This window comes from Bremia lactucae, linkage group LG18 (genome assembly GCF_004359215.1).
Source record: "Bremia lactucae strain SF5 linkage group LG18, whole genome shotgun sequence".
Lineage (NCBI taxonomy): Eukaryota > Oomycota > Peronosporomycetes > Peronosporales > Peronosporaceae > Bremia > Bremia lactucae.
The window spans coordinates 1,865,669-1,891,284 of record NC_090627.1 but is presented as its reverse complement, the minus strand read 5'-3'; the positions used below and the strand labels follow the sequence as shown (position 1 = coordinate 1,891,284).

The window sequence follows — 25,616 nt, the reverse complement described above, 5'->3', positions numbered from 1 at the left end:
TTCCCGCACCTTTCTCAACAGATTTGTTACACATCTGTTGAATGTTGCAGGAACATGTCCATGTTAGATGTGGGAACTGTGGTCCTTGGACGGACTACAAAGTGCTACCAGGTGTAACGGGGCACTATGACTTGTACTGTTTCAGTACAAGTCCACTTCACACTGCAAGAGTTGCGAGTGGTGCCCTACGTTATTTCACGTACACTAGTACGTGCAGAGGAAGACTTCTCTTAAGGCAAGTAGCTTTAAGAGGCTTAAATGAAAACTGTGTTAATATAATTAAGCGTCTCTTGTTCTATCTTTGTAAATGCTAACTTAATTATAATCTAATACTAAACATGTAAAAGAATTCTTATCTCTATCTTATCTGTAACTCTCTCTTTGATTACTCCTACAGCTGATTAGTCTGCGGAATAAATAGGTATAATGGTCTATACCTATTTATGGATAAGAATTCTAAATATTACTATATAAAGTAATATCCTCCAAATATTATTTACCTTTTAGATAGTATATAAACTGATAACCTTTAAGTACTAATTTCATGTAACGATACACCCCGTTACACAAGTGGTACCCTGTAATTAGTGAAAGTGAACTAGTACTGATCAGTACTAGTGAAAGGTGCCCCGTTACACCATACGGCTCGGCATTGTAATCGCTAATGGCTTGCTCTTTCTATCGACAATAAACATCCAGTAACCATTCTAACATCGTGCTTTGTTTTCATGTTTAGCAGTTTTGTTTGTTGGAGTGAAATTGAAAAAAAAGGCTTTAAGTCAATTTCAAATTGAATGCATTTCATTAAAATTTCAATTACATTTTTCCATTGTCACTTAGACGTTCGCTCGAGTTTATTATCAAGCCACACGTTTTGTAATAAAGTCGTAGGCGCAGTCATAGGTTTTGGTTCGCCAAGTATAACTCTACATGATGTCGCTTGTGATGCCGCGACGCGCGCAGCTTAAGGCGTTTATTCATAGAGGCAATGAGGTTACCCCATATAAATTAGCATATGTTTCCTTCCGCCGAAGGGCGTTAAGACCAAATCGATCGAGTGGAATATAAAAAAGGCGTCTTGCAATTGTTTTCATGGACATTAATTTTTGCGCCCAGTCCGAAAAACCGGTTCCTTTTGAACCGCCACGAGTCTAATTTAAGTAAAATTAAGGTGGGCCAATCATTTCGGGCCCCCCGCTGTTCCTCCTCCGACCATTTAATCTTTGGGACAAATTCAAGGGACCAAGATGGTGTCGCTTAAGCTTCAGAAGCGGTACGTAAAGTAGCACGATTTCCCAGGTCGCAATCATCGCGTCGCTTAAAGTCCTTAATACCGTTTTATAGTTTGGCAGCGTCCGTGCTCAAATGTGGCAAACGCAAAGTTTGGCTCGACCCGAACGAGTCGAACGAAATTGCGCTGGCCAATTCTCGCCAGAACATTCGCAAGCTTGTGAAAGATGGGTTCGTCATAAAGAAACCTCAAGTGATTCACTCGCGTGCACGCTTTACCAAGCGTAACGAAGCGAAGCGCAAAGGACGTCACACGGGCATTGGTAAGCGTCGCGGTACGGCCAATGCGCGTTTGCCTTTTAAGGTCATTTGGATGCGTCGTATTCGTGTGCTCCGTCGTCTTTTGCGCAAGTACCGTGAGGCCAAGAAGATTGACAAGCACATTTATCACGATCTGTACATGCGCAGCAAGGGTAACCAATTTAAGAACAAGCGCGTACTCATGGAGACCATCCACAAGATGAAGGCCGAACGTCATCGCGAAAAGACACTCAAGGAGCAGTCTGAAGCCCGTAAGGAGAAAGCCAGACTCGCCCGTGACCGCAAGGCTAAGAAAGTTGATAGCATTGCTGCGAACAAAGAATAAGCATTTGTTTAGACAGGTCCGATGAATACGATATGCCTTTTTGAAGGGTGTTTGTCCCAATTTAACGAGTTTGGTGTACAAAGTTCGTTTTTGATTTAATTTGTGTCACAACTGCATTATGGCGTACTTAATGTATTTCATTAAAAAAAAAAGATGAAAATGGCTGATAGCTCCATCTCGAACGCCCAACTGCACGAGGTTCTGGCAATGTTGCTCTTAATCTCTTGCGTTTGACACACATTTGGCCGATGCGTAACATTTATAGACCTTTGACGTGCTGCCAAATCTTATTGACGCACTAAAGGATATCCTGTCTGCTAGCTCAACTCAGGAAACCATGCGAATCGGCGACATTTCGGCCTCGGTAAATTTACATTTGCAGTATCTGGACTCAAAAAAACGATTCTTACTGGCTCTCGTAGGCCGTCGCGGTGAAACAAAAGTATATTGATGCGTTGAATCTACTGCGTTCGTTGCCAGGCACGGATACTTCGTTAGAGGAGCAGGAAAGAGCCATTGCTGCTGCCAAAGTGGAGCTCAAACGCATTTCGTACGCTCTGATTGAGGGTGTGTAGCGCCTCGTGCTTAATATTTACTGGACTTGTGGTTCTATGTGGTGGTAGGGACGTTGTGGAGTTGTATAGCAACACATTATATCGTGGAACTGACGAGCCACGCGCGGAGATAAACGATGCCTTTTCCCGCAAGAGTCTTTTAAAATGAACGATACGTTTAAAACACATTGGTAATTGATGTTTACACACTGTTCTTGCAGCATGTTTAAAACACTTTTAATACTTGCACGCTAGTACACGCCAAAGTAATTTAAAAACTTCTTCGAGAACTCGACGCCAAGGAAGCAGGCAGCATTGGCGGGAAATGCACGTGCCATGGCAGGTCCGACACCGCTGAAAAGCGCGCTAGGACCTTCTTCTTTCAGTAATACTTGAAAACAATGCACAATACCGCGATACGTTCCTTCTGGGGCCGTTTGAATCCGTGATTTAATCACGTCGGGTGGGATTGCAATGACCCAATTGATAATTCCTGCAAACCCGCCAGCCACAAATACACGGAAAGCATTCAAATCACTCGGATCCTTGCCATGAGGCGTCAACCCACGCTTTATCGCCTCAAAACCACCAAAGTATCCTACAGAGCTAATAAAACAATGACGTGAATGCAAATTTGACATTACGCAATCGTTTAAAACACTGTTTGGTACTTACCCTGGGACATCGCGTAACAAAGTTGCTTCCCATCCCCGAAAAATGCTGGACAGTCCACCCGTACGATACAATTTTTTTGCACAATCGATCATGCCATCATACAATTTGGGCTCACCACGCTCGATAGCCTGTGCTTGAATCTGAAGCAGACACTTGATACGCTCCCCAGGAGCCATAACCACGGTAGCCGGGATAGCCGAAAACCCACCGGCAAACATTATTTGTCCCATGGAGAGTGGCGCTGTGGGTGCTTGACCTGTGGTTTTGATCTAATAGCAATATTGCAATATTATTGCAAGACACACACAATATCATATATATCGTGCTCACCGCAATAAGTTTACCCATATCGTAACCCCAGAAACATGTTGCAAAAATGGGGGATACGCCAATTAGTGGCGCCGACATGCCACGATACAGGCCACGGAACTGCATGATAATTTTAGAAAGTGTTGTAATCATTAAAATCTAAGCGCATGTCGTACCCCGTCCTTTGCGACCATCTTGCGAGCGCAATCGACCGCGTTCAAATACATGGGCTGCTGACCGGATAGCGCCTTTGGCTGCGTCTGCATGTTGACCTTGATGAGGTCCAGAGGGTGTCCCGTCGCCACGAGACACATACCTTGATTAAATACCGAATCAGGATGTGTAAAACTAACGCGGTTGGTTTAAAGCAGACCGTACCGCCAAAGCCGCCGGTCACGAAGGACACCACGCCCGACGTGGCTGCAGACAGAGAAGCCGAAATGCACAAAAGCAGTTGCGCTTGTTAGCCAATTTCAAAGAAGAAAGAAGAAGAAGCACAGCGTACGCTTGTTGGTAGCAACTTCTTCGCTCATAATTACGGGGGGTACTAAATTGTGGATCGAAAAAATGTGTAATGGAGGCGGCCACGTGCAGTTAGTTACAAAAAGAATTCCGACGTTTAATGTAACCATTCGGAATAACATTTTCAAGTCTTTATCTTTCGGTTTTGTGAAGACGGGCCATGGAAAATATCGCAATTTAAACTGGCGATGGCGTTTCATTGTGACTAGATAATTCCTACCCAACTAAAGTATACCCTCCACGAGTAGATGTCGTCCACTATGTCATCCATTCCATCAATATTGCTGCGGTGGCTCAAGAACGGGTATCTCTTAAATGTCGACTTTACTTCATTGGCTGAACTGTTTGCTACCTGTAAATACTGCACCAGGTTGACTGGCTCACGATCCTACCATAGTCCATTCACGTCCTCGTCGCAAACCTGTACATTCATTCGCTAAAACGTATGACGACTTTTATCCAATCGTTTTAAGCGGGTCATGGGCTACATTTCGATTTCTTGCTTCTCTATTCTCACTTTCCTTCTGCCTATGGCTCTCGCATTGCTGAATTTGCGTTCTAGGACGCAAGTGCGGAACTGAGCAAACGCGCTAGAAGCAATACGACCGAGGGAAAGCCGCGTCTTCACGTCGTCATTAAAGTTAACGTCTTGTGATCTCGTAGTAGACTGCAAATCGTACAGTCCGCACTTGCTTCGATCTGTCCCTTCACTACTCTCCTTGCAGCGGTGGGTGCCTGTCCTACTTCATTCTTATCATTTTAAGTCATCGAAAGTGCCTCATGGAAGTGCACGTCGAAGCCATGCCGATCAACCCGAATTCCAACAAGCGGAAGAGTCTCTTTAGCGTCTCGTCACCCATTGCACCGTGTGGGCCAGTCTGTAACGTCGTAGACTCCACGCCTTCGTCTTCGATCTCTGGCGCTTTACATTCGTCATCCGATAGCGCAAAGCTATCGGTAGCACTCACGGCGCTAAAGGTATCGCTCAAGCGTGACTTGGAGAGCTTTGCGCCTCCTACACCCGCCGTCTCACCAGCTCACGGTCGCGGTCCTGTCAAGCGAACTCGCTTTGACTTTGAATCGACCCAGGAAATACGCGCAAGTGCGGAAACGCATCCAGTACTGGCTGCAACGAAAGCGCCATGTAAAACGGTGAATGCTCTGCTGGCCGTTAGTAGCCACATTAAATATGAGCTTGAAAAGCGTCGCCGCCGCGAGAGAGAGCGCGCTCAGAAACCTCGACGAAGGACACAGCTGAGCTACTTTGCGATCGTTGGGGCCTTTCAACGTGCGGCACACGAGCGCGACGTTGCGATGCAACTTGAATGCGTCGTCGAAGCGTCAAGGGAGTAGCAACGTGTTGGAGCTGCTAAATATCGACAAACTGGATGAAGGCAAGTCGGTCGCTCTGGCGTCGCTTATAATCTATTCGAGCCGCGTCGTGCAAATAAGTATCGTAGTAATACAAATCATGGTAACCCGACGTAAAATGGGTTTTTAGTCTTTTTGGCGTTTTACCGAATAGGATAAAAGATAAATATTGATATTAAGATTACGACTCGTGTTTACGTCACTTGGCCAGTCCAACAACCCCGCTTTTAGCGGTAAGGGTATACTGGCGTGTTTTAGTATGTGCTGACAGAACGAGTCAAGCCGAAGCTGAACACACTACTGGAATTGTCTCCACGCCTTACAAACTTCCTGATGGTCGAAGGAAACGGATGATTTGTCGCTGCACGCGTTCATAGAAAAGCACATCATAGTTCTTACTTTTTGTACACGATTAGGGGTTCCAAATCGTGTATAGAAAAGCACGTTTTTCAGATCTTGTTAAATAAAAGAAACCATCGCACAACAACCATACATTTTAGCGCGAAATTCACACTTAAGCAAAACCAACCGACCATATTATAAGATTCCGTCTTACGAAAGCCGATCAGACCATGTATGCACAAGCAGGCTTAAATGCGAGCCAAATACCTAACTGCAAGGGCTGTGCCTCCGTGAACTTATTGTGCTGTAATAATTACACCTCATTGCGCTGTTGATTCCAATAAGAACCACATCCTTTTGCTATAGAAGCACTTGCAAATCGGAACACGGATGCATGAATGACACCTACCTATTTCAAATTTCGGACTGCAAGAGCACAATCTTTTGGGTGCCGTATTTTTTTAAGTAAAACGCCAAATGCCAAGTTGAAACGGTAATTCGGCGGGAACAATTTTTCTGTATCTTTTGCTACTGAAGAAAAAGAAAGCCTAATCTAAAGATCACACAGTCTGATGTCAACGAAATTTGTGCTTATTCGACATGCATTTCATTAGCTCTAATCGAAATGAAACTTGAAGCGAAACCATATGTAATAAATGCGAGCAATGCTGTCTACATCAGTTGAAATCAAGGGCAAGGAATAATGTCTTGGTCGTGCCACTACCAGCACAATACATACGAAAGCCTTCAGTAAATTTATGCGTGTCAGCAGTACAAAAATGGTTGGTATTAAGCCAAAAACTCATGTTATGTACAACTATGCGAAAAAAGGACTGAATACTACAGTGAGATCTTATTTCTTATCTTATGGAGCTATTACCAGCACAATACACACGAAAGCCTTCAATAAATTTATGTGTGTCAGCGGTACAAAAATAGTTGGTATGTGCCATTACCAGCACAATTCATACGAAAGCCTTCAATAAATTTATGTGTGTCAGCGGTACAAAAATAGTTGTGTCAAGCCAACAAAATATTTATGTACCGCTACGCGAAAAAAGGACTGAATACTACAGCGACATCTCATTTCTTATCTTATGGAGCTAACCAAAGCTTCCCGTTTCGTGGCGCCTAACAAGTTGCCGGCGTGGGCTGGAACGTCGGAAAATAATGGAAGAAAATGATGTATTGTGTCAAGAGAAACATCGATAGCATGCAGGTTCCTCCAGGGAGTCTTCTGCGATTCCATAACTTCAAGAGGATGGAGTGTATTGGAAGCATTTATAAATGGGGCGTTCAGATAACCCAATGCATTTAATTAGATTATTTAGGCTTTAAAATAGAGAAAAAGTAAAACTGTAATAATATATTAAGTTCGTACGCAACGATTTTCTATCCTTTACTGACTTTATTATAATAATATCAAATTATGTATGGCGCCTACTTGCGCACCGCACAATTGTGTTTGACGGGATTGATTTAAACTAAAACCAACAATCAACAGAACCATTGTCTTATTGCGTCAATGTTACCAAAAATTTTTATAATAAAATTGGAACTGTTAAGTCAAAGAAATAAAGGTAATATTTTGTAATTCTTAACAATTTCCTCTTGTAGAATATAATATTTATTATTCCTCTTATAGGAAATAGTAGTTATTATTCCTCTTATATGACATAATATATATGTAACGGACACCCCCACCCTTGACCAACAGTACAATAGTGACTGATGCGGAGTGACAGGGGAATACTATTATGTCTTCTACTGTAATTTGCATTATTGGTTTCTTTTTTAAAATTCCAATTTTATTGCCCTATTGATTTTTGTTCAGAAATTAATATGTCAACTTATAAGTCCGTGCGGTAGCCCGTGAGGCCGCAAGGCTGGAAGCTGCATGGAAAAGTGCAGCTGTTGGAAATGCAAATGTTTCAGCAGACGCTAATGAGTCTACTGTGGGGAATCAGTCACCTCCTACTTCCCATCGGAGGTGACTGGAGTATGTCATCTGCTACTTCCTTTGGGGGTGACTGAAATATGTCATCTGCTACTGCCTGGCTGGTGACGGTGACAAGTCACCTGGTGACGCATACTAACGTCACCACAGTGATCATCGCCCACGAAGTCATCATCAGATGACTTCCCATCAAAAGAGGTCCGACGAATCGAAATATCATTACCTCTGGTTGCACGTTAGAACCCGAAGATTTAACGGACTCGGCCCCGCGTGATTCGGCGACCTTCACAATAGCCACTAAGTCGGGCGATGGCGGTGACCTGGACCAGTCACCTTCAATTGGATTCGTTGGTCTGATATGACCAACGATCGATATCATATACCGTTTTCGACTCGTCCACGCTTAACAAGCCTGGTGAGGATGAGACGGAATTCTTCATCTATGCTTTTTTTCGGCATCGGTGGTACTCTTCTGAGCGGGCAAATGATGTAAAATCTTTGTTCAAAGCTTGGACAGCCTTTGTACAGAATGTGCAAAACATAGGCCGTGAGGTCTGGCTCGACAAGCTTAATGCTTACCGTGAGCGGCTCGACAAACGAACCGTAGTCGGTGCACGCTATAAGTTGCACCGTTTGTCTAGAAAGGAAGGGATACCTTGCCTCTCGTGGGGAACTCATGCCCATTGTGTTTTTAAGGTGTAAGTCATGCCCCTAACGAAGCATATTCCCTTAAAGATCCTTATTGTTGGACGGTCATCTCTTACGAGATGCGTCAAGGATTGAGAACCTCCAATCCTTTTCAGAGCGCGGGAAGCGCTCATTCTCTGATAGAACATCCGTCGAGGAGGATGGGTCTCGTCCATCATCAGTTGGGAACGAGGTTCCCATCTATCATGCGAGGGTGAATTTCTCGCTAACGAACGAGATAGCTCAATCGAACCCACTTTAGTTCGAGAGGCGTTTAACAAGAGAACGCTTCTCACCACGCGAATCCGTCAACGGATGTGGAGGGGGAGGAAAAATCGTGTCGCCTCGTTCGACGAACCCGAACCAACATCGTGATTTGGGTCACACCCTTCACTATTTAAGGGAGGACATTGACCCTGAGCGATTCCGTCGCTGCGAGCTAGCGATGACAATTGATAATGCTTCTCGGGACCAGTTGAGATACTAGCTTGGACTACACTCGGTTATCACCCCGCCTACCGGTAAAAGTCTTGCCATGGCTATTGCATAAGCGGCAATAGATGCGCCTCTGGACGACCCAGACAGGCACTTGGAGCTGCTTACAGCTTGCCTCAAACGCAGAATTAAGTTGCCGGGCCTGCTGGATCTTGAGGATCAGTTATCTCATGATCATTGGGTGCACGCTCTGGATGGCGTCAGCCGCGATTGGCTTACAATGACCCACAAGAGAATCAACCTCGCAGATGCGTTGGTACCTCGAGGAATATGCGTCCAGCCCGTCGGCCCGAACGGACACGGTTAGTCCGGACACTGGGGGTACTGATACGGTTTGCATGGCGGCCGAACTCTCTCGACGGACAATCTATTGTGTTGAGCTTATCGATGGTCAGCCTCACCCATGGCACTGCCGGAAGTTTGTACCCACCACTGAGACTCGCCATTACCAATGGTCGAGACGTCGGCAGAGTATCCGTTGGCAGTATAGATGAAGTGGTAGCGGCTACGATCGTCGCTCGGGTAACCTCATCTCTTATTGTATTATCGGGATCGCCATTGCTTTGCTCCAGTCTTTTGCCCGAGTTGGTGGCAGGGGTCGCACCCTCGAGAGATGCTCGCTGAGTCTTTGGGAAAAGCTACAATTTTTGCGCATGGAAACTACTAAGCGACCTAATTCATGAATATAAAATTAAGGGAACCGCTAATGAGCCCTCACCTTTCGCTAATGAGCTCTCACCCACTGTTTGTTTGGTCAAAATTCACTCATTTTTATGGCTAATTGATTGGTCAAATCACTCATTTTTATTGCACCACTACCATACATTCTGTAATAATACACACAAAAACGCGACCAACTACCATGTCTAACCTCCTGCGACCACCAGAACTAGAGTAGGAATCCTTAAAAGATGCTCGCGATGCAATAGACAGGTATGCATAAAGCCAAGGGTACGTGTTGACCGTCAAACGGACGCGAACGGTTGGGAATAAAAAGAGGTGAAGTAAAAGGCTCGACGCTTATCTGTTCGCAGTCAAGAAACCTCCTGTTGCTGCAGGACCACGTCAGCGACGAGGCACCAGCCGCGCAACCAACCGTTTATGCAGCTGTCCCATTTAACATGTGGCTCACGATCGGTGGGCAGTAGTGGTCGTAAACGCCCGGCACAATCACGCTCCGTTTGCCGACCGCTCCATACATCCACAAGGCCGTGCTTTAAGTGAAAACCAGCACCAGTATGTCCTTGCCTTGCGTCGCGCTGGTGTAAACGCAAGCCGTATTGTCATTAGTCTACAGAACGAGGAAGCCGTGGCTACCCTTCGCGACATCTACAATATCTGTCAAACAGAGCGCCAGCGACACTAGCGGGCCGGTCTCCGCTGGCGGCTCTGCTTGTCAGTGTGGCGGCCGAAATTGCTCAATACTTCACACAAGCAGACCATCAGCAAACCTGACGCATCTCTCTCACCTTCCGCCATAGCGGTATGCAAGAATTTCAGTGCCGAGAAGCTTTGGCCACTTGATGCCACCTACAAAACAAACCGGTTTCGAGTGGCAACTAGCGTGGAGGAACGGGTTATGATACTCAACTCAATCGTTCTTCCCTCCTTGCTTTTTACTGCAATCGTCTTTGATATTCCCCAGTGGGCGGAAAAGGAACTGCTCAATTTATACAAGCAATTCCTATGGGCCCACGCAACAACTACAGTCACAGGTCGTCACAAAGTCAACCTGGGGTTGCTCGTAACTCCCAAGTCAGCGGGCGGGATCGGGCTAGTAGATTTTGCTGTCGCTGTGAAAACACAAAGAACAAAGCATGCTATTACCTGGCTCACGCAACGACATGACAAGTATTTTTATGCCTGGCGCATCCGGGCCTTCCGAGGATGCACACGAGGTACATCCAGGCCGATATCTCCAGCTCCGATTCTTCAGCGCGCACAACCACGCTGTCGACACTCAGCGGGTCAAGACTTAATGCAGCAACTAGTTGAACGGATTGCCCCTACACCGGAGCAGTTGGACCGAGTTAAGACATGGGTGTTAGCAAATTCTTCGACTTTACTTCAACGGGCAGCAAGCTGGTGGGACGGCGACGATTTTGTTTTGTCTTATTCAGACCCATTTCCACCTCGACCGAACGCAGTAGGTGACATGCCAGAAGAAATACGGCGCTTTTGGTCCACTTTTAGGTGGATGGAGAACCCTTGGATTCGAAATAAGAATGGAGACATGCTGTTCCGACACAAATTCGACAGGATCGACGACTATACACTGGAACAACTATGCATCACGCGAACAGGGCCATCGGAATTTGTATTAAACATACCCCGTCCAACTCATCAACCGAGACCTCATTCGGCAAAACAACTAAGGCGATAGGCGACAGCTATTCTGCTCGCTTCTCCCAATCTACCCATAGGGGATATTATGGACTCGAATCAGGAATTAATTGTTCGTCAGGCTCCGGCTTTTGTATCTGGCTATGTCTGAAGGGCGACAGCCGCAGGCGTCATCAAAGGACATCCACCGGAAAGCGAGCAGGACACGCCACGAAGCATAACTCTGCATCAAGGAGAGGATGGCATACACTGGTTCTGCCAGGGGCAAATGCCAACGCTCGACGTGGGCTCCTTAGTTGACCAACAGACCTTATGTCTCGTGCTTCAAACTCGAGGCCTCGTATTTGAGGCTCACCCGCAGCATCAACTGTTTCCGTGGTCTATCACGGATACAACACCAAACCACGCTATAACAGCAGCACTGAAAAAGCAAGCCTTTCGGTATCACAAAAAAGGTCTAGCCAGACCTCTCACGGTATTCTTGGATCGGCTGGACGTACATGCGCGAACGGACAGATGGCAACGCGCGGCATCGTGTCAAACCCCGAAGCAAGCATGGACCATAGTCACGGCCTTACCGACTACCAAATATGGACGGGCTACCGAGTTGCGACTCGGCAACTCAACTTGTACAATGCTGAGCGGTGCGCAAACGCCAGCTGCAGAAAACAGCCAGCCTGTAGGGGCGGCGCAGAAACAATGGCTCACTTGTTTTGGGACTGCGCGAGCGCCGCAGCCCTTTGGGGTATACTGATCAGGCATTGGACAGGAGAACGATCCACATGTCAAAACAGCACAATTCTTCACAGCGTGTGCCAGTCGACGGATACATGGAATACCCACTCACCGAAAGGAAATCCTCGCGGAACGGTTTCCGGAGGACGGGGAAGCAGCCGGACACGTGTGGAAGAGAATTTGGCACATTCTGGCAACGCTATGCCAGACAAGAATCTGGGAGGACAGGAATGCGGCGGTCTACCGGGCTGCAACAATCGCCAATCTTGGGAGCACCAAACGTTTTGGGCGTCATGCATGTGTCACCTGCGAGCAATAGCAAAACGGGAGCATCGGCATGTCACGTCTTCAATCAAAGGAGCACTGCTGTATGCATGCATCGAGTTACTAGAGCACGAACCTATAGGGGCACCAGCCCTTACCGAAACCGGCCATGATCAGCCCCCGGGTCCCCCGGCGCTTACCTCATGGCTCAGAATTTACCAGAGATTGCACATAAATAACCACGTGGAAATAGACCGTCTGAACCCACCACAAAACAAACCGGTTTGACATACCTCTGTTGCATGTCGTAGGAGTGACGGCAACAGCGCAAACCTTCACCTTTGGATATTGCTCCATCTCGGCAGAAAGAAGGGAAAACTACACGTGGGCAATGCGCCTTGTCCATAATGTGCTCCACGATTTTGGCGTTGCTGCAAAGACTTTTGTGACAGACTGCGAACTTGCGCTGTTGGGTGCTCTAGATGAGTTTTTTCTTCCGCGAATTGCCTTCTCTACCGCTGGCAACATCAACAAGAATTTACTGGCAAGGTTGCGACGAGCATTTGACATAGCTGACGCATTTCAAGAGCTTGCCACTCATTGGAACACTTTTGTTGCGACACTTTCTTCTGCTGACTATGATGACCAGCTTCGGAAAATGCGAGCAACCTTTGATATGCCAGTAATGCAGTATCTTACAAATACATGGCTAATCTACAAGGAGAGATTTGTCCCGTTTTTTTTTACGTGGCAAAATCCACTTTGGACATGTGACATGTCGCCTTGCACTCGCCCAGGATTATGGATATCAGCATCCGGGACGGCCGCAAAATCTAGAAGTACCCTTTGGTGATGTTCAGGCGCAGCTCGAATTTTGTCAGCAGTTCTTTGCATGACAGCCTCTAGTGTCAACGGTAAAACAGCGTTTTCAAAACTGGTAGGCTGTTCTAACCACCAATGACTGTCAAAGTCGTCAGCTGTCAATAGACGTTGGTTTGATCGGAACGCATGCCGACAAGGAAGGCCCACGTTCGATGTGGTCATACCTATGGCAACCATGTTATTGTTAATGAGAAAGAACGCAAATGTCAAATGTTAAATGTGCAAAGATTAGCAAAACCGTTCTTCCAAAACGTGCCAGAGCAACTTCCTTGTAAAAGTCTTTTCTGATACTCATGATGCGTCCAACGCAAGCCTGCAACTGATATCTTTCCCATCAAAGATGCAAAGACCGGTCCTAATTGCATATCTGCAATGGCTCGCTGCTTTGCCGTTGTGTGTTTGATGGAAGCTACCTGAACGCTGCATGCTAGTCGACATACCATTTTAACTAAGAAAACATCGCCAGTTGAGACGGCAATCTATTTTTTAACGCAGCGTGAGCACTCTTCAGGCCGTGGAAGGCCTAGTGGCTCGACGTCAGCTCGCTGTGAGCTTTCTCAATTTAAACATGCCGAAAACGCCCTGCATTCACGTCGAAGATGCAGGAGTTGCAACCAAGTGGGCCCCAATTCCAGAACCTGTCCACAAACAAGGCCTGCACCCTTATTGCAACCTTTGGTACCTAGAATAGATCCACCACCCACGACCCCTTTGCCTTTATAAGGTTCCCAATATTACTACTCATGTCGTCATTAATCTTCTGCGTTGTTAAGAGTATTACATAATACATTGGGTAAAATGTACTACTTTTGCTATACTTAATACCATTTGCGTTGATGGAATGGCGAAGGAGGATATTAAGCAGAACAAAGTTTGTATATCCTCAAAATTGCAATATTTGATTGCTATCCAAGTTTGCTTGTGCCATTTTATGAATATTGCCAAATTAGCTCAGTTATAGCGTAATAAAATATAAGTTGCCTTTCGTGTCCAGCCATCCTCGTATCATGACGTCGGTTGTCAGTGAAGCCGAGAAGCGCACGCAAACGTATGTGGATAAGATCACCACTGGTCAGACGCTGACATCCACCTCGCTGGATGCAATTCGTACGGAGCTTTCGGTCTTTGAGCAGATCAAAGGTAAAGTACGCGACGTGTACGTGTTTGCAGATCGTGTGCTGCTCGTGTCCACGGACCGTCAATCGGCATTTGATCGTGCGCTGGCCTCAGTTCCTTTCAAGAGCCGTGTGCTGACGCTCACGAGCGTCTGGTGGTTTAACCAGACAAAGCACATTGTGGCCAACCACTTGCTAGGAATGCCACACCCTTCCGTTATGTTATGCAAAAAGTGCACAGTTTTCCCTGTCGAGTTTGTGGTTCGCGGCTACATCACTGGATCGACGAGTACGAGCATGTGGGCTAATTATAGGAATGGCGTTCGAGATTACTGCGGTCATCAGCTCGAAGAGGGCTACAAGCAGCACCAGAAGCTCCCTCGGAACCTCGTGACCCCCACAACAAAAGATAAAGATCACGATGAATTAATTTCGGGACAAGAAATTGTGCGTACTTGTCTAATGACACAAGAACAATGGGACTTTTGTGAACAAAAAGCGCTCCAGCTTTTTGCGTTTGGCCAACAGCAGGCGAGTCAGCGTGGGTTGATTTTAGTCGACACTAAGTACGAGTTTGGGGTGGACGAGACGACGGGGGACATTTTACTGATTGATGAGATGCATACGCCCGACTCAAGCCGCTATTGGCTGGCTGACTCATATGAACAACGTATGGCCGATAAGGAGTCTCCTGAGAATATTGATAAGGAATTCCTCCGACTGTGGTTCCGTGAACACTGCAATCCGTACGATGACGCCATTCTTCCTGAGGCTCCACAAGAGTTAGTGACCGAGCTTTCGCGTCGCTATATCCTGCTATACGAGCTGATTACTGGCTTAAAGTTTGAATTCCCTTCCCCTAACAGCAAGCCTGAGGACGAACTTATTGAAGGCATTCGAAAGACAATGCTATACGGTTAAAAACCCAAAAACAAAAGTTCTTATACGATTTATGCTCAAAATGAACCGTAAATAAGTAAAGGCAACAAGGTAACATTAAATATCACTTTTATAAGTAAGGTAGCACGCACAACACACCGATCTTTTAGCTTTTACCTAGGAGCTCTACTATACCTCACAGAGAGTCAATGAACAAAAGTGTTAGGAATGTCAAGGAAGTAATTTAAATTATGCAGAATGCGTGTGGACCACAAGTCTGCATCAGCTTATCAGCACATCGAGTGCCACTAGCAGGAATCAGGGTGCAACAGTTATGCACGGCAATCATGTAGAAGTCCAACGGACTTCGTAGGTGAAGGTATTACAATCGTTTGTCAGATCTTCTAGCACCAACGAGTTCATTTGCAAAAATTATAAATGTAAGAGGGCAAAGTCGCCGCGTATTCAATACATTACTAGCAATAAACTTTCGAAATGGGTACTAGTCTTGATTGACATCAACATTGTTGCCTTTTGAGTCCTTGTCTTCTGCGACGCGCCAGATGGAGCATACATTTAAACGGAGAGCCACCCGCGAATACAAGTGTGTTCGATTGTTCTATCCAGTCACGTACCCGGCATTGGCTGGGATCTTTGAAGCCCCGTCCGCCCTGTTTGCCAGTCAAAAGCTGAACTTATCACGACGACACTTGAAGAAGACAATCGATTCGTCACCTTTGTCGCCTGCGCCATCTCAGTGACCACGTTTCTGTGCGCATAAATGCACATCTAGAGGCTCGTGCATGGTCTGCAAATTGTTGATGCTGCGTTCGTGGTCAGTGCTTTTTATTTCTGTCTCGATTTTGGAGATACATTAAACGAACTATTGATGGCGTTTGGAGCGATCGTCACGATTAGTGGCGTCATCAAGCCTGCGCATCGGAATATGCACAAGTTCTGTGTTATAAAGACAGCTTGCCGCGACAAGTATGCAAATTTACATTTATGAATACCAAAAGGCTCGCTATATCGACGTTAAGCCTTTATAAATTTTTCTCACTGTACTTCATAAGCGAGCAATTACCTCGCTTTAATACACTTCATCATTAAGTACGACCGTTATTTCACTTCTTGATGCCAACGAAACTACTTCACTTAGCATAAAATGGATTGAAGCGACATGGGTACACTCGCTCGGCGCGTGGTTAGACGCTGAATAGATGATTCAGGCGCATCGCAAGTAATCGGTTTTTCCGACTGCGCCAATGACGCCGATGTCGTTGCCGCTTCGTCGTCGGAAATACTCACAGAAGATTTATTTGTCTCTTGGCGGTTCTTCATCCGAATCCCACGCTTGATCATTTCCTCCATGGCAGGAGAGGCCAATTGTCCGGCGGAAATGCCTTTGGCAGCAGTATTTGGATCCTTCATAATGCACTCGAGTGTGTACTCAAACGCTCCGATCTTTTTCGCAATGTAGTCTTTATTCGTACCCTTGGCCACCCGTAGGGATTCGCGTAGCATATCAATACTCTTTTGAAGGCTTCGGATTTGGCGGTGCGGCCAGCGCTGGATCCCATGGCGGCGGCATATCTTTTTCAATAGCGTAGCGCAGATACCAAACTTGCGAGCGACAGCCGCGATGGGCATGTTAAAGCACTGCTTTAAGTCGTCCAACTGGATGACTGGACCGTGTCGTTTACTGCTGCCTCGGGGCGTGACGGCTGTAGTCTGTGCGGAGGACGGATCAACTGGTATCGATGGCGTTGCGATGGGCAGTAGTTGCGCGCAGCTCATGGGGCTTACCGAACCGAATGCGTCAAAGCTGAATACACCTGCAGAACTATTTGCAAGCGAGGGGAAGATCGATGGCAGGGCCACTTCGACGGACAAACCAGTCGCTTTGGAGCGATAGATGGTCTCCGACTCGAGCTTTAAGGGCATGCGCGTGGGAATGTCCCGCTTGAGTGACATGAGGATCTCTCCGATGAGCATATCGTCGACGCTGAGGGACGACGGGTTTAAAGTGGTCATAGTGATCCTGTGATGCCGGATATGAGGCAGATGTTTTTATGGCTGGTGTTAGTGTGCCTTTTGTGACGACAGGTCGGAGATCCTTGGTTTTGGTCAAATTGACTGCGTTAAACTATTGCCTGAAGCGGGGGACCTTTCATAGCAATAATTTTGTGGGTTGAGGGACCTGCGACAATTGATGATGAAAGGGTCCGCATCCCTTCGCCGCACTTGGGACGACTTTCGCGCCACCGTCCTGCGACAGTGCCCACGCTTTGGAACGACTTTCGCGCGACCACAATGCGACACGTCCATCTGCGCCTTATTCCTGACACCACATTTTTGTACCCTTCAACTTAATATTTGCCGTTTTGAGAAGGGCTATTGGGTCACAGATAGCGATTGCCATGTAATTATTGAAAAGGATTGTTTGATTTGCGGTCAATAGTGAGAGAATTGTCCATAAAACTCGAGTCGCATCTTTTTCAGTGGCCTTTAACAATGGCAACTAGCCCTCGATCGGTGCAACGAATTGTCGCTCGTTACGATCATATTACCTGTGGAATACTAACACATAGAGCTCCGGGATATGTCCACAGTGGATAATGTCCGCAAGCAGGATTTGAAAAAAATGCACCAATAAATAGTGAAGAAATGAATACCTTTCAAGTTTGGATTGTACCAGTGATCTACTATATTTCTTAAAGCATCCGCAGTGAACGAGCCAAATGGGTAAGATGGAACATAGTTTAATGATCACCGTTTGAAGTATGATCCGCAGCACTACTTCACAGTTGGGTCTACTACAAAGTGGTGCTGCTGTAAAGACTTTGCACGGTGATCATTAAGCTTTGTTAATAAAAATAATGCAATATCACCTTCATCTGATATTGCATTCGTTCACTCGTCAAAATACTGAAAAATACAATTTTCGTTTGATTTTATTTAGCAAGACCTACAAAATATTAATTTTAAGTTTATTAAGAAACATGAATTCGAGATTGATAGCGTACTAATTTATCGTCTTTCAACTTGTATCATTCTACTCCTTTAAACCTTTTTCTCTCCACATTCCTTCGGACTTGGAAGTCGCTTGCATCGGTTTCAATGTACTGTTGAATCTGCTTTCGAGTGTCGGTAATGTCTTTAGCACAAAAGGCGCTTGCAGTAATGAGTGCTATAAGGTTCCCATCCGTTATGTCCTTTCCAATCACACCATCGTTTTTAGCCAACAAATTCAGTTTCAAACAATTTAGTAGAATCACTTCGGCAAACTTAAGCACGAAAACGCCGCAGTCATAGCTATTCTCCTGATGTGGCACGTTAACGTCAACTGTCAACACGCGTTCTACTCCATACTCAATACTTTCGCCAGTATTGCCATCCTCGAGACAATCTTGCGAATTTTCCCATTGCATCCGTAAAAATCTGCCCGAGCATACCATTTGATCAAAACTTTTCAGCATAAAACTTTTCCAGTTACTATCAACTCACGTTCGCAAGTTCCGAATGATCGCAGCTTTACGATGATAGGATCCTAGCGGATCAAGCACAGCAATACATGAAAACGCGTCCTAAATAATAAAAAAAAAAACTTCTTTCAAAACATTCGAATCATCTTTTCGACAAAAATAGCATCCCTACCTCCTTGATGACGTTCAATCCAGCAAGACAAGGATTCAAAATCACGGCAAGGCTCCAGTGCAAGCTACACACAATACGCTAGCATTAATGACTTTCCTGTAGCATATCCATGATCACGCATCACTCTCAGCTTACTCCTTATTAATTGGGATAAATATAAGAGACCGATGAAAGATTTGAGAACGTGCAAGCCACGTTGATACATTATTGTACCCAGCTACCATGCGTTCCCGAGTCGTCAAGCCTTTTCCTGCACGAAGTCGCGAGTAAAAATGCGAGCTCAAAAAAAGCACTTTCTTTTGAACAAGCTCATTGTCTCGAAATCGATCCAACATCATGCGTCTATTGTACAATATTAATGACATTCCGCTGCAAAAAAACAATAATTATACGCTCTACGTACTTGAAATAATAATCAATAATATTGTCATTCAAATATCGTCTAGGCTTAAGCCTTGCAACGTCTCGGCGGATTATGGTGACAATATCAGACGTACAGGGTGGCAGTGGATACGTAAGTACTGTCGCACTACCGTCCAACTTGTCTTCTTCCGATTCCATTGGACTAGAACGAAAACATCAAAAGGTTAAGCTCGCACAACATCATCATTGTCAATATATCAAACGCACGTTTTAATATCTACAGAAGCTTGACTGGATTTGTAACAAGAAGGATCTTCCACGAAAGTCTGTAGGTATTCTTTTGCCTGTTCCCTCTCCTCTCTGTCATTAAGTTGAGTAAGTTTTTAATTATACAATCAATAATTATTTCGAGTGTACAATTATTCTCTCACATTAATTGTACACTCGTATGTGTTCGGATCACCGCTTGAATAAGTCGCCAATCTTTTCCAATTGCCTTGTTCAATACACGAATCACCATATGATTTTTTCTATTATCTGTGAAAAATCAAGCATACCACCATGCATTATTGTAAGCTTTCAATGCGTGTCTACTCTCTCCTGATGCACAATATTCAATAACAAACCTGAGCTAGCAGGATCGTAAAATTTTTTAACAACAGTTGAATCGTCATCATCGAAAAAAGGCACTTTCAACGCCAGGAAGGACGATTCGGACAATAATTGTCCCATCCGATCGGTCGCATTCTCAGCTCCCTTCGACCCATTGAACTCTCTGCACCATACAAAATGTCAGTCACGTCCTTGCGATATAATTTCAAATCCATACCGGACATCAAAGAGAGTACTCAAGTGAAAGCAATAATATTCTTTCAAAGGCCACGGTTGGTATTTTCCGCGAAGGTTCCATAGACACAATCGATCCCGTGCGACGATTACGTCAACAATGCATTGGAAATAGCCAATCGCGACGTCGCAAGTAGCAAGTCGTGCCAGGGCCTGCGAGATTGTATTGTCCACCGTCTCCTTTTCCGCTCTACTTGGATTGCTCACATTATTGTCGCCATTTATATTGCTATGGCTGATACTGTTCGAATGCTCTTCTGCCTCCGAATCCGAGTCTAACGCTATTGGTTTAGCTGCTGATCCTTCACTAGTTAGTTTCCGTTTGCCTAATTTTGCCATATTAACGGATATTGGCGCAATCGAAGTCAATAAATTGCTCTTCTTTCGATCCCGCAAAGAATACTGGCTCGATACGGCATTCAACAATTTTCGTGCATTCGTCGTCTGCTTCTTGTTTGTTAGTTCTAGTGTTCGCGGCTTAACCACTACTGGCTGCAATTTCCTCTCTTTCCATCCGTTTATTCCAAGATGCGGCCCAATATTGTTCCTCTCAGGCACTGGTGCACTACCCTTTTCTAAGGAAAACGAAAGTTTCGAGTAAGATGACACTTGACTTGTTCCTGGACCACGATTAAAACCAGTATTTGCTTTGGTCAGTTTTTCTAAGAACTCGTGTTGGTTCTTCGGCGGATTAAAATTCTATCATGCGTACAATAATCATAAGCAATAAAGTTTGATTTCACAATACTAGCAATAACAATAACTAATAGTTACTTTGCTGAGGACTTCATCGGTGACGCTTGCCGCTGGCGGCGAGGACGATGGTTGAACAAAAGAGGATCCTGGAGCACTAACAATCTGCCCACTAGCTTTTGGCTTGCAGGACTTGTATTTTGGAGGTGCTTGAGGGCTCACTTGCTGACGGTATGGTGAAGAATCGTGGCCAAAGTCAAATTGATATCGATTATCTTCCCAATCGCTGCTGTAACGAAGGCTACAATAATAGTATGAGTATCACAATATGGTGTTTGAATGTGACAAGGTGAGGGCCTGAACCACAAAAATAGCAATGTGACGTACTTCTGTGGGTCCGAGTGATTGATAACCACAGCATCAAATTCTCTAGTGTTACCATAATGAGAGCTCTCCATATCGAAGTCATTTAAGTTTAGCTGCTCGCGCATACGCGCTGTGCGCTTCCGCGCTGCGCCAAAGCGCTTAGTGCGCCGTTCTTCCATCGAATATGGCCTGACTTAAACAATAATTGACATTATGGTTTTTGTTGCACTTTCCGCCAATCAGGTGAACAATAGGGAACTATCGACTCGGGACTGGTCTAAATTATATCTGCATTTGGTAAAAGAACCGAGTTCGCAAATAACTTTTATTGCGACAATAATTTCTTTAGCTTCGTAAACGTGTTCGCAACTCTAAATAAAGTTCCGGTTTTCGAGGATAGCATATTTTTTAAAGGGAATTGTTAAATACACCACAGTATTAACTAAATACACCACATTCACCGCATACACCACACCATACCGCAGTACGCACACTAAGGTTTTCTATCACCGAGACAGCACTCATTCTTTCCTGATTAAATGGAGGACGCGCACCTAAAGTGGCCATCAATTGGCACTCAACCCTGACGTATAACGTTCGCCGAGCGCGAGACCCCGTAGCACATATCCAAAGTAATGGCCTGACAAGCGGGCACGCATATATTATCCAGCGATTGGATCTCAAACGTAATACTGTTTAGATGGGCAGCAATCGAGAGGGTCAATTCCGTGAGTCTATGAAACCTGCGATCACTACACTGAAGCGCCCAAGCAGTAGCAAACGCCGCATCAGTTGTCCTTGAAAAGTAATTGGCCTTTGGCACATAGAGCTAAGCTGTGTACAGCATAACCACGTACCATCAACTAACATGGCAGGACATCCTAGCAGTCGGCGATTGACAAAGCAGGTGAAGCACACTGTCAATAAAACCTTAGCTGCTGGATTCCCTGCTCTTCAGATTGTGACGTCATTACGTCAAGAAAATCACATAATAGGCTTGATCGATGGAATGTAGTTAACTGATAATAAATTCTTTAGTTATATCGGTTGGGTATACGTTACGGTTCATGGTCCTAGATGTGCCTCCTCCATTTGATTTTTAGATGTGGATTATTTTGCAACGGTGGAATTGCGTGCAGTGTTGTGCGGTATGGGTGGTGTATATGGTGTATCAAGTAAAAACTGTGGTGTATTTAACAATTCCCTTTTCGAATTAGCCTATTTGTTATGAAAACAAGTATTTTGCTGCTTAACATTAATCATATCTGTTTAATTATATATTATTCACCACCCACTTTTCGCCAACCACCACTCACCCCACCATGAAAACAATCCTAAACAAACGCAAATTTTTATTGCGACTAGCTGCTTTTTGTTCTTAATATATTAAGGTTGACTCTTCGCCTACGCAATCTCCAGGTACTGGGTCGCCTTCGCTTGCTGTGCTCAAGATTGACAAGTACTGGCTTCTGACCAAATTTTGAAAGCACAACTTGTTCCATACTCCAGCGCAATATGCGATATTAGTGAAAACTGATTTTTGAAGAGCTACGGCTCCACAGTTTCTTTGTTTCGGGCCGTGTTGGGCCTGTTTTTTGGACTAAGTGGTAGCTGTAACCACGTCTCCTACGAGCGCTTTTCTTCCGCAAGGCTCGCATGGTGATTTGGAGATACCCAAATCTCACAACTGTATCGTACCAGGTATCCCTATATTAGTGAAACTCAATTTTTGAAGAACAACGACAACACGAATTTTTCGTTATCGGCCGTGTCGGCCCTTCTTGGACTGTACTCACGTCTCCTACGAGCGTATTTCTACCGCAAAGCCTCGCATAGTGATTTAAAATGACCAAATCTTAGCGATGCAGATAGCCACGATAGATTTCTTCTTGTTTCTTTAATAACTGACAAGATAAAATTATTACCATCGCCAGGTACTGCTCATTCACGTCTAGTGTGTATCTAAAGCGTTCCCATTCTTCCTCAGCACCAAGAGCATCAAGAGATATCAATGCAGTCATGGAAGAGGTTGCCGACATCTTCTTCTATTGTGACCAGCTTCTCCGCAGTTGCCGCAACGACGTACACGCCGCAAAGAAATCTCCATTACTTCAAATTGCGATGGATCCCACTGAGTAGAGCTTTGCGATAGTGTCCCAGCAATTGATACTAAGAGCACCAAAAAGACGCCCGCGGTCGTGCTGGACCGATGGATTGAAGACCTCGCTGCCGGAAGAGGCCGAAAACGAAAAAGATCGTGTAGCCGTAGCTTTTCAAATATCGAGATTAACTGATACCGGGAACCTGGTACTTTGTAGTTGCAGATATTTGGGCATTCCAAAATCACTATGCGAGACTTTGCGGCAGAAAAGTGCTCGTAGGAGACGTGAGTACAGTCCAAGAAGGGCCGACACGGCCGATAACGAAAAATTCGTGTAGTCGTTGTTCTTCAAAAATCGAGTTTCACTAATATAGGNATACTCCAGCGCAATATGCGATATTAGTGAAAACTGATTTTTGAAGAGCTACGGCTCCACAGTTTCTTTGTTTCGGGCCGTGTTGGGCCTGTTTTTTGGACTAAGTGGTAGCTGTAACCACGTCTCCTACGAGCGCTTTTCTTCCGCAAGGCTCGCATGGTGATTTGGAGATACCCAAATCTCACAACTGTATCGTACCAGGTATCCCTATATTAGTGAAACTCGATTTTTGAAGAACAACGACAACACGAATTTTTCGTTATCGGCCGTGTCGGCCCTTCTTGGACTGTACTCACGTCTCCTACGAGCGTATTTCTACCGCAAAGCCTCGCATAGTGATTTAAAATGACCAAATCTTAGCGATGCAGATAGCCACGATAGATTTCTTCTTGTTTCTTTAATAACTGACAAGATAAAATTATTACCATCGCCAGGTACTGCTCATTCACGTCTAGTGTGTATCTAAAGCGTTCCCATTCTTCCTCAGCACCAAGAGCATCAAGAGATATCAATGCAGTCATGGAAGAGGTTGCCGACATCTTCTTCTATTGTGACCAGCTTCTCCGCAGTTGCCGCAACGACGTACACGCCGCAAAGAAATCTCCATTACTTCAAATTGCGATGGATCCCACTGAGTAGAGCTTTGCGATAGTGTCCCAGCAATTGATACTAAGAGCACCAAAAAGACGCCCGCGGTCGTGCTGGACCGATGGATTGAAGACCTCGCTGCCGGAAGAGGCCGAAAACGAAAAAGATCGTGTAGCCGTAGCTTTTCAAATATCGAGATTAACTGATACCGGGAACCTGGTACTTTGTAGTTGCAGATATTTGGGCATTCCAAAATCACTATGCGAGACTTTGCGGCAGAAAAGTGCTCGTAGGAGACGTGAGTACAGTCCAAGAAGGGCCGACACGGCCGATAACGAAAAATTCGTGTAGTCGTTGTTCTTCAAAAATCGAGTTTCACTAATATAGGGATACCTGGTACGATACAGTTGTGAGATTTGGGTATCTCCAAATCACCATGCGAGCCTTGCGGAAGAAAAGCGCTCGTAGGAGACGTGGTTACAGCTACCACTTAGTCCAAAAAACAGGCCCAACACGGCCCGAAACAAAGAAACTGTGGAGCCGTAGCTCTTCAAAAATCAGTTTTCACTAATATCGCATATTGCGCTGGAGTATAGAACAAGTTGTGCTTTCAAAATTTGGTCAGAAGCCAGTACTTGTCAATCTTGAGCACAGCAAGCGAAGGCGACCCAGTACCTGGAGATTGCGTAGGCGAAGAGTCAACCTTAATATATTAAGAACAAAAAGCAGCTAGTCGCAATAAAAATTTGCGTTTGTTTAGGATTGTTTTCATGGTGGGGTGAGTGGTGGTTGGCGAAAAGTGGGTGGTGAATAATATATAATTAAACAGATATGATTAATGTTAAGCAGCAAAATACTTGTTTTCATAACAAATAGGCTAATTCGAAAAGGGAATTGTTAAATACACCACAGTTTTTACTTAATACACCATATACACCACCCATACCGCACAACACTGCACGCAATTCCACCGTTGCAAAATAATCCACATCTAAAAATCAAATGGAGGAGGCACATCTAGGACCATGAACCGTAACGTATACCCAACCGATATAACTAAAGAATTTATTATCAGTTAACTACATTCCATCGATCAAGCCTTTTATGTGATTTTCTTGACGCAATGACATCACAGTCTGGAGAGCAGGGAATCCAGCAGCTAAGGTTTTATTGACAGTGTGCTTCTCCTGCTTTGTCAATCGCCGACTGCTAGGATGTCCTGCCATGTTAGTTGATGGTACGTGATTATGGTGTACACAGCTTCGCTCCATGTGCCAAAGGCCAATTGGTTTCCAAGGACAACTGATGCGGCGTGTGCTACTGCCTGGGCGCTTCAGTGTAATGATCGCAGGTTCCAGAAACTCACGGAATTGACCCTCTCGATTGCTGCCCATCTAAACAGTATTACGTTTGAGATTCAATCGCTGGATAATATATGCGTGCCCGCTTGTCAGGCCATTATTTAAAGAGCTTGTCTTGGTGATAGAAAACCCTTGCCCCGTTACAGGGATTTTATGCACCATTAAAACCCTTTAGAAATGAAACTAGATCTAATGATGAACAATTAAATATTATTAAGAGGTCAATGTGACCTCTTAACCGTGTACGAACTATTCTGTC

At 45.1% G+C, this 25,616-nt stretch overlaps 9 protein-coding genes across 9 annotated transcripts; 4 read left to right on the top strand and 5 right to left on the bottom strand.

The window, feature by feature from the left end:
- Positions 1-1,081: 1,081 nt before the first annotated feature.
- On the top strand, positions 1,082-1,961 carry CCR75_000151 (uncharacterized protein). Its single transcript, XM_067958259.1, has 2 exons — positions 1,082-1,273; positions 1,345-1,961. Exons 1-2 carry the CDS (start codon positions 1,248-1,250, stop codon positions 1,874-1,876), a joined length of 558 nt encoding a protein of 185 aa, XP_067819771.1. The 5' UTR covers positions 1,082-1,247; the 3' UTR covers positions 1,877-1,961.
- On the bottom strand, positions 1,941-3,947 carry CCR75_000152 (uncharacterized protein; the record flags this gene model as incomplete). Its single annotated transcript, XM_067958260.1, has 8 exons — positions 1,941-2,236; positions 2,295-2,431; positions 2,504-3,036; positions 3,106-3,374; positions 3,436-3,534; positions 3,591-3,730; positions 3,793-3,834; positions 3,920-3,947. The coding sequence occupies 6 exons, from the start codon at positions 3,945-3,947 to the stop codon at positions 2,682-2,684; spliced, it is 933 nt and encodes a 310-aa protein (XP_067819774.1). The 3' UTR covers positions 1,941-2,236; positions 2,295-2,431; positions 2,504-2,681.
- On the top strand, positions 2,030-2,599 carry CCR75_000153 (uncharacterized protein; the record flags this gene model as incomplete). The annotated part of the gene is made up of 4 exons (XM_067958261.1): positions 2,030-2,074; positions 2,142-2,240; positions 2,299-2,426; positions 2,500-2,599. The coding sequence occupies 4 exons, from the start codon at positions 2,030-2,032 to the stop codon at positions 2,597-2,599; spliced, it is 372 nt and encodes a 123-aa protein (XP_067819773.1).
- A 769-nt stretch (positions 3,948-4,716) lies between the features above and the next one.
- On the top strand, positions 4,717-5,289 carry CCR75_000154 (uncharacterized protein; the record flags this gene model as incomplete). Its single annotated transcript, XM_067958262.1, has 1 exon — positions 4,717-5,289. One exon carries the CDS (start codon positions 4,717-4,719, stop codon positions 5,287-5,289), a length of 573 nt encoding a protein of 190 aa, XP_067819811.1.
- An 8,730-nt stretch (positions 5,290-14,019) lies between these two features.
- On the top strand, positions 14,020-15,048 carry CCR75_000155 (uncharacterized protein; the record flags this gene model as incomplete). Its single annotated transcript, XM_067958263.1, has 1 exon — positions 14,020-15,048. One exon carries the CDS (start codon positions 14,020-14,022, stop codon positions 15,046-15,048), a length of 1,029 nt encoding a protein of 342 aa, XP_067819767.1.
- Positions 15,049-16,161: 1,113 nt separating this feature from the next.
- CCR75_000156 (uncharacterized protein) lies at positions 16,162-17,040 on the bottom strand (the record flags this gene model as incomplete). The annotated part of the gene is made up of 1 exon (XM_067958264.1): positions 16,162-17,040. The coding sequence occupies one exon, from the start codon at positions 17,038-17,040 to the stop codon at positions 16,162-16,164; it is 879 nt and encodes a 292-aa protein (XP_067819770.1).
- A 942-nt stretch (positions 17,041-17,982) lies between these two features.
- Positions 17,983-21,110, bottom strand: CCR75_000157 (uncharacterized protein; the record flags this gene model as incomplete). The annotated part of the gene is made up of 11 exons (XM_067958265.1): positions 17,983-18,447; positions 18,514-18,593; positions 18,664-18,727; positions 18,799-19,032; positions 19,067-19,228; positions 19,294-19,386; positions 19,458-19,563; positions 19,653-19,801; positions 19,856-20,571; positions 20,647-20,866; positions 20,953-21,110. 11 exons carry the CDS (start codon positions 21,108-21,110, stop codon positions 18,057-18,059), a joined length of 2,373 nt encoding a protein of 790 aa, XP_067819769.1. The 3' UTR covers positions 17,983-18,056.
- Positions 21,111-21,508: 398 nt separating this feature from the next.
- CCR75_000158 (uncharacterized protein) lies at positions 21,509-21,902 on the bottom strand (the record flags this gene model as incomplete). The annotated part of the gene is made up of 2 exons (XM_067958266.1): positions 21,509-21,665; positions 21,862-21,902. 2 exons carry the CDS (start codon positions 21,900-21,902, stop codon positions 21,509-21,511), a joined length of 198 nt encoding a protein of 65 aa, XP_067819766.1.
- Positions 21,903-25,075: 3,173 nt separating this feature from the next.
- On the bottom strand, positions 25,076-25,448 carry CCR75_000159 (uncharacterized protein; the record flags this gene model as incomplete). The annotated part of the gene is made up of 1 exon (XM_067958267.1): positions 25,076-25,448. The coding sequence occupies exon 1, from the start codon at positions 25,388-25,390 to the stop codon at positions 25,076-25,078; it is 315 nt and encodes a 104-aa protein (XP_067819765.1). The 5' UTR covers positions 25,391-25,448.
- Between the last annotated feature and the right edge of the window lie 168 nt (positions 25,449-25,616).